A 7,708-nucleotide genomic window follows, 5' to 3' on the forward strand; every position below is an offset into this window, starting at 1 on the left:
CTCCTATAGAGCTTTCCTATGATTTTGAGCAACAACATACCTGTTGCAAACTTTCCTTCTCCAGCCCGCGACAGCCAATTGGAGCGCCCGTCACGTGACCACATGACATTCAACTTAATATTTAATGGTAGTACTTTAATAACACTAAACAGAATTAGATGTTAGATTGGGAATACTTTTTTTTTTAGTGTGAGATAGGACAGAAATGCCTCACCTGACTACCGCTCGATGGGACACTATAGAGACATCTGAAATCGAATTTAAAAATAAAACAGTGAGAGCAAGTCAGTTTTTGGAGTTCACACCCATAATCAAGTGCCATAAATTGCATATTGATATTTTTTACAAGTCCTCAGTTGCAGACATAAGTCCAATGAAACACGCACATGCAAACAATGCAATTAAGTGTGAACTAAGATCTCAAAGTCCAAAAGTGAAAATGTGTCTGAGTGTGTGTGCATGTGTGTACAAATAAGTGTGTGTATGTGACAAGTGACAGCTAAATTATGACCCTGGGCGGTGCATTTGTGGTTCAGGCCCATGATAGCATGATAGCATGTTATTAGCGTAACATACATACACACACGCACACACACACACCTGATGGCTGCTGTCAGCTGAATGCACGAGCGTGTGTGTGAGTGTGTGTGTTTGTGTGTGTGAGAGAGAGAGACTAAGTAACAAGTGCAGGTGGACTCTGACTTTTTGTTCTTTTGTTTTGTGTGATCGCAACCACAGACTTGACCACAAATTCTAGTAGATATGCTTCTTCTTCTTTTAATTAAAATAAAACATTGTCCATAGGGACACTACATGACAACCTGAAATGGGTACATAGATCCAAATGGCGAGTGTGTGTGTGTGCTACGCTACAACCGCAAGACGACAAAATGAATACTCTTTAATCCAATAAAAGCTTTTTTTAATCCACTTTCTCATAAAAAAAACATTCGTACACATTCTGCGCATTTTACAAAACAAAGTAAAAACACAAGCGTCACATTTGATCATCCAAACAAGTCACATGGCAAATAAAAAAATAAAAATAATACTTGTGAGTGCTTTTAAAAACATTTCAACATTTTTTTTAAACAACCCCCACATGGTTTTCTTGGTCCACGGTTGAAAAAGGGCCTTGTTGGAAAATGTCTGCAACAAAAAACACTTTTGCTTTGTCAAGCTCGCCAAGTGGAAGAACAAAAAGAAGCAAAACAAGGGACAATGGCCGCCCTCATCTTGTCGAGCATGAGGCGCACGCTTGTTGGCGTGCCACAAGTTGCGCTTTTGTTAGCCTTTAGCTTAGCTTACATCAGCGAGATGAGCCAAAAGCCTTCCACAATCTATGCTCAACTCCCCATTCAAGATGTAAGTTTTTGTCTTTTGTCAAAAATCAAAATGGCAACATTACAAGATTAAAGTCATATCATCAAGAAAGGTTGGAAAATTACACGATGCAAGTTTGCGCATCTTTTATTTTGTTGCCGTAAGCTACAAATGGTCAACGTCGCAATCAGTGGTCAAAACGACAAACCGCTCATGCACTTCGTTAGCGTCTGATGAGTCCAGAAAGAAACACATCGGCAAAAAATCGTCGCATAGTCAGAATCGTTTTGATGAAAAAATTAAGATTGGATCTTTTGGAGAATAAGTTTAAAAGGTTCTAGATGAAAGTCATTTTTTTCCTGTGGAAAAAGACGTAACATTACAAATGAGTCAAAATGCCAAAATTGAAATGTCAAAATTTACAAGGAGGAAAGTCACGTAAATTATCTTTCGAGTTTTGAAAGCTCTCTCCTTTAGAGTGAGGAGAAGGTTCACTACTCAGTAGCAAATCCCAGAAGTTCCACCCACGCATTCCCGTCTGACTCAGTTGAGGGGGGGGAGAAAAAAAAGGAAAAAAAAAAACAAACATGAAAATGTCTATCTTGTCTTTCTGTGATTCACGCGATTTATTGTGGCGGGGTAGGAGGAAATGAGCGTCTGTAAAGCTTTTTCAACAACTACATTGCTGCACGCGCACGTGTGTGTGTGTGTGTGTGTTGTGTGTGTGTGTTAAAGAGGACAAGGCCACTTGCGTAAGGCATCAGGAAGGTCAACAGTGCACTTTTCTCCAAGCCAAAGAAAAAGTGAAGGCCCCAAAAGCGCTCTTAGTGGTCTGATGGTATTTCTACAAGAGCAATATGAAGCGAGCCGCTCTCCAACCACGTCATTCTCCAAGCACAACAAATGCGAACTGACCCCCCCCCCCCCTCCCATGCAACACCCCCCCCAACATTCACACGACATCCGCAGCCTGTGAACACGCTGCAATGTGCACGCCGGGACACTAGTTGGCAATGTAACCTTTTTTGGGATGTCAAGTTAACTGAAGCGTTGGCACAACCATGATGAATCTTTAAAAAACAAAACAAAACAAAAAACACCACACCTCTTGGAAACAAGAAAAAAACGGAATTCAAACTAAAACCTGTTTGGTGATATGCTTGAATAGATTTAGGCAAATTTTTAGATCCCAGCCCTCCAAAGTTTTGTATTTCACAAAAATTATTATTGGATTAATTATTTTAATAAAAACAAAAGACATAATCGTAGTTTGGGAGTCTTGTTGGATTTCTAGCAAGAAAAAAGTTTGGACTATTCAAAGATTTCTGACTGTTGCAAGATTCTTATGATGAGTTGTCTTGTCTTAAGACAAAAAGTGGATTGAAATATAAAGTTTAAATCCTAGAAGATGACTGAGATTTTGGGGCCGGGGGTTGTATGTTTTATGAGACAAAAATTACATCTGATCAGAATTAGAAAATGAGCAGGTTAATCTGAGGAGATTAGCGTTGATGGTGTTCCTTTGCAGCGTATCTGAGTGACACTGTTGGCGTTCAACGTCCAATTTTCTCTGTCTTGCTTCAAAAACAAGGAAAAAATGCTTTCTGCCGTGTATCTTTTCAGACAGGTTACGTCATACATTGCACATTTATGAGCTGCACCAAAACAAAACTTAATTCCCTCTCTCCTTTTTTTTTCTTTTTGTGTTTGTTTTAAAGAGCAGGGAGCCGTAGTTCCACCTCCAGGCTTCCAGAGGGCGCACACACAAAAAGAGAAGCCCTCGTCTGCTCTCCAGGCTTTCTTTTCATTCACTCACCATTCGAAAGACGCCATTCGTCCACCATGCACAGCGGACTTCAGAAAACCGCCGCAGGCATCCGCAGTCCAAACACTCCGCCGCCCCCCAAAAAGTCCCAAGATCCTTCGGGCAGTGGTAGTGGGGAGGGAGCAGGGACGGGTTGTGTCCCCCCAAAAAAATAAAGCGTCAAACACCATACACAAATTCCTGTCCTTTCCAGAACGTTCCTGCTCCAGTTCAGCGAGGTGTCGGAGGCACTGAGTACGGTGCAAAATGAGAGCCTGCGTTGACTTCCTGCTGAGCGGAACGTCGTCTGCCGCGCTGCGCCGTCGAATGCCTCACCGGCCTCGCTAACGCCACACAGGTCAGGAAACATCCGTCCGCTTGGCCGCCGCTACTGCCGGCGCCTTAGATGTGCCGCTTCATGTGCAGGGCCAGGTGGTCCGAGCGGGAAAAACACCTGAGCAAAGGATAACATCAGATATTTCATCTGGGAAAAAATGGGGCGGGAATGATCTGGTTAGCTAGCGCTTTCGAACCTGTCGCAGTGGCTGCATTTGAATGGCTTGGCGCCGGTGTGCTTCCTGAAGTGGCGCGTTAGCTCGTCACTACGCGCAAAGCGCCACTCGCAGCCTTCCCACGAGCATCTGTACGGCTTCTCGCCTGCCACGCAAAAGCACAAACACGCAAGCTAGCGCGTTAGCCACCATGCGAGAACATCCAACTTGTTCCCATCACCTCCTGCTGTTATGCTCCATGCAATGCTACTTTTGGTCACAATCACATGTGGAAAGTATGGCTGCATTATCATTCTTATTGTCAACAGATTGTGTAGTGTTGTGGCGTTTATTTTGTGACACACAACGCAACCGACTATTGCGTTGAGCAGAAAAACAAGCTACTGTGCTGTGGTATGCATCTTATGTAATGTGCGTGTGTGTGTGTTGCCATTAAAGTCGGGGCGGGGAAGGGGTGCGCTCACATGGCCGGGCAAGGATGCGAGGAATGCGACTTCCTCCGCTAATGGGGCGGCGCTGTAGCTGTAAACAGCTCGCTTGAGGGTCAAAGTTGACGAGGCTCACATGTGAAAGAAAAGTCAAAGAGTGCGAGTCTCATCTTCCGCGAGCGAAATGTGAGCCGTGTTTGCAGGATAAACATTGTGTGTTTGACAACATCAAAGTATAATTTCCGCTCGCAAACTTAAAGGTTAAATCCAAAAACAAACCTATGTAGAGCAAAATACAAAAAAAAAAAACTTTGGGCCACAAAAGCAAACTATTTTGCGGGAAAATCTTGCCCGAGGGTTGCACCAGTAGGGTCCAAGTTAAGGGGTCTGACGTGTTGCTTAAAAGGTTTCAAGACCTGTACGTACCTGTGTGGGTGCGCTGGTGCGCCTTGAGGTGCGAGCTTTTGGTGTACACCTTCCTGCATCCGTTGAAGAGACACCTGTGCACTCGCCTCCTGCCGTCAGGCGACACTTCCCCGCCGGCGAGCCCCACCCTCTCCGCCCCACCCGTCCTGCCTTTCGCCGTCACGTGTTGGCCGCTGCCCCACGCCCGCGGCCCCGCCGGGCCCTCCTTGGCCAGCTCAGGCGAGGATGGCGGCGTCCCGATGATGACAGCGGCGGCTGCGCTCAGGTCCTCGGGGTTGTCGCCCAGGAGGTCGGCGAGCGAGCCGACGGGGAAGTCGAGAGCGGGCGACAGTTCCTCGGAGCTGTCCGACGCCTCGCTGCTGGCGTCCGAGTGGAAGCAGCAGCCGGCGGCGTTGTCCTGGCTCTCCGGGGGGTCCACGTCCTCCTTGGCCAGCTTGGGGTCAGCCGCCTTGTCGCCGCACGCCAGCATCAGTTTGCTCCACAGGTCCTGCTGGTTCTCGAACTTCAGATCGGTCGCCGACACGTACGGCTCGGCCTGAAGGTAGCGCTCCAGCTCCAAGCATGTCTGGGAAACAAACACTGTCATTAATCGTAGCACACGCCGGGCGAACCAGGAAGAAGAGTGGATACGTCGCGCGTTGCTGTCCCGCGCGCGGACTGACTTTTCCAACGTAACGTTCCCGGCTGCCGTCTGCGGGCCGAGCGCTTGTAGATCTTTTAGCGCCATCAATTATTCAGCATAATGTGGATTTAATAATGCATTTGGAGGCACGGCCAGAAATAACATCGCACACCGGGGAACCGAGAGCAGGGAAGGGAAGGGGGGGGTGAAATGGTTGTGTGTGTGTGCGTGATGGCGAGGACAAGGGTGTCCATAAAAAGCTCCGGCATGAATACTGCAAGATCCACTTTGGGAATGTACGCCAGGGACTTTGGAAGCGGCTATTGTGGGTCCGGCGTGGGCCAAATTCTGAAGGCAGCAGATAACTGCGAGAAGGGAATCCGCAGCGGCATTCCCGGACAAAACGTGCGGAGGAGAAGAAGAAGAATGCGGACTCCGAGTTGAGAGGCGCATCCCACTCGGACTTGGAAGGATGCACAGCCGAGTGCGCAACTCAACAATTTGAAGCCGGGGGAGGTGTGCCTGAAGCTGTCGCGCTTCCCGTTTGAATGACAAAAAACATGGAGAGAGCTCGTCGAAAGTATCCAAGCCCGTGCCGCAAGCTGCGAAGTTACAATAAAAAAATCGATGCATTCAAAGCAAGCGATGGCGGCGACATATTGCCGTTTCTTGATCTCGACCTCCGATCGCATCGATGGACGGCAAAATCACTTTAAAACCATCCTACGGCCTGAAATTTAAAGAGTCGGTCGGCATCAAGCACTTGACGATGGTGTATTTCTTGATTTCGCATCACAAAACTCCAAAACAGTTCGACTTGGTGAGCTGAAGGAGTTCAGATTCAAGCACTTCACCATCAGTGACGTCAAAATACAAAATGTAAAGAGCAAGCACTCATTATGATCATTGTTATGATTTATTGATTCGGATGCTAACTTGCATTCCTGAAAATAAAAAATGAGTTGAAGTTTGGTAGTTTTGCCCCTCTTGCTTGCACAGCTCACTTTTGCTGTCAGTCTGTGCGCATGCACGCGTGACAGCTCCAAGCATGCGCATGTCGACCCCGGGAACTTGCCTTGGGGGAGGTCCGATGCAAAAGGAATTCCACTACAATCTTTTGTTTTGACACGACTAAAAAGCCACTAATGAAGGCAGCTGGGAGCTGTCAGTCGGCGCTTGTGCACGTGTGACAGATCCGCGCGCGCGCACGCACGCAGCACGAACGCACGCACGCACGCCTATCCCCGAACTTGCTTGCTCGCTTGCCTGCCTGCCTTGGGGGAGGTCCGACAGAATCATTTATTTCGCTACCATGCAAGGATTTTTTAAAACTTGTAATGACAAAAAAATGCAATTTATAAATGGAAGGTGTAGAAAAATAGTCAGACGGGGAACTGTCAGTCAGCGCGCTTATGCGCGCGCAGGACAGTTGCGCATGCAAAGTTTGCACAGGCACGCACATCGCCTGCGCGCTTTGCGGATAAATGACGGAAAAAGCCATCATTAAGTTGTCATCCAATCGACGCGCTAACTTTCTGAAAATATATGTAAAAAAAAAGGATGGGGGGGGGTTCCCTCTCGTGCGCTTACCTGCTGCCAATACTCCTCCAGGGACGGTAAGGCGGAAAAGTATCCGGTGTCGTGCACGATCTGGAGCTCCTGGAAGATGCTGCACATGGGGATGACGTCCATCTCAGCCGGATGCCTGGTGGTCCTACGTGCGAGCGAGCGAGCGAGCGAGCGTGCGCATGTACGTCGCGCTTGTTCCGGAGCGCAGCGCACACTGACTGAAGTCTGCTCCGGAGTGTCAGCTCCCCCTAAACTCGCGTCTCCCTCCCACCTCGCTCTCGCGGTTACAACTACACACGAACATGCACCATGTGATGCCGTGACGTTTTATGCTGGTCCAGCCAATGAGCTCCGGGGAGCGCTCGACCCGCCTGCCGCTGCGGCCCGCGCCAATGCCTGCCCGCGGCCGGAGCCCCTGCCGCGGCCCAGTTGGCTGCAGAACTCAGCAGCTCCAACCGCTCATTGGGCCGCGCCGGAGATATTTTTAGGCCGCTATATATGCGCGCACAACCAGGAAGCAAAACGCAAGCGGAGGTCTCCGTGAGTGCGCGGTTGGCTCGCCAGGCGCTGCTGACTCTCCGGAGGATCAGCGGCGCAAGCTCAGACAGCGCAGCCGGAGACAGGCGCTCCTGTCCGGCTGCTGAGGACGAGAAGGTGCCGCTGAGACCTCCGTCCACTGGAGGTCTGAACATGATTGTTCGTCGGTCGGTCGGTCGGTCGGTCGGTCGGTCGGTCGGTCGGTCCGTCCGTCCGTCCGTCCGTCCATCCATCCATCCATCCATCCATCCATCCATCCATCCATCCATCCATCCATATTAACGTCATGAAATATTAACCTAATTGCATGTCTCAGTTCAAGTAGGGAATTGTTATAAAATACTAAAAAGAAAAATACATCATATTCGAGAATAACTTGAAAAGTTGTACTTATGAAAATAAATTTATATGATAAACCAAAGTTGTATGATAGGTAAGAAAGCATTTTTCAATAGCAAACAATCTTACGTTTTTGGAGAAAGTAATA

The 7,708-nt window shown here is 48.3% G+C and overlaps 1 protein-coding gene across 1 annotated transcript; it reads right to left on the reverse strand.

Annotated features, from left to right (window-relative positions):
• Positions 1-900: 900 nt before the first annotated feature.
• On the reverse strand, positions 901-7,395 carry LOC125984712 (Krueppel-like factor 6). The gene is made up of 4 exons (XM_049746806.2): positions 6,706-7,395; positions 4,494-5,058; positions 3,661-3,784; positions 901-3,581 (listed from the first exon to the last, which is right to left on the reverse strand). The coding sequence occupies exons 1-4, from the start codon at positions 6,805-6,807 to the stop codon at positions 3,530-3,532; spliced, it is 843 nt and encodes a 280-aa protein (XP_049602763.1). The 5' UTR covers positions 6,808-7,395; the 3' UTR covers positions 901-3,529.
• Between the last annotated feature and the right edge of the window lie 313 nt (positions 7,396-7,708).

Source organism: Syngnathus scovelli, chromosome 17, assembly GCF_024217435.2.
Source record: "Syngnathus scovelli strain Florida chromosome 17, RoL_Ssco_1.2, whole genome shotgun sequence".
NCBI classification, from domain to species: Eukaryota; Metazoa; Chordata; class Actinopteri; order Syngnathiformes; family Syngnathidae; genus Syngnathus; species Syngnathus scovelli.

Excerpts from the sequence above, each read along its gene's own strand:
- LOC125984712 (XM_049746806.2), bottom strand. The coding sequence starts at position 6,807 with ATGGACGTCATCCCCATGTGCAGCATCTTCCAGGAGCTCCAGATCGTG. Across the intron at positions 5,059-6,705 it reads TGGAGGAGTATTGGCAGCAG|ACATGCTTGGAGCTGGAGCG; the intron begins GTAAGCGCACGA and ends TTTGTTTCCCAG. Across the intron at positions 3,582-3,660 it reads AAATGCAGCCACTGCGACAG|GTGTTTTTCCCGCTCGGACC; the intron begins GTTCGAAAGCGC and ends TCCTTTGCTCAG.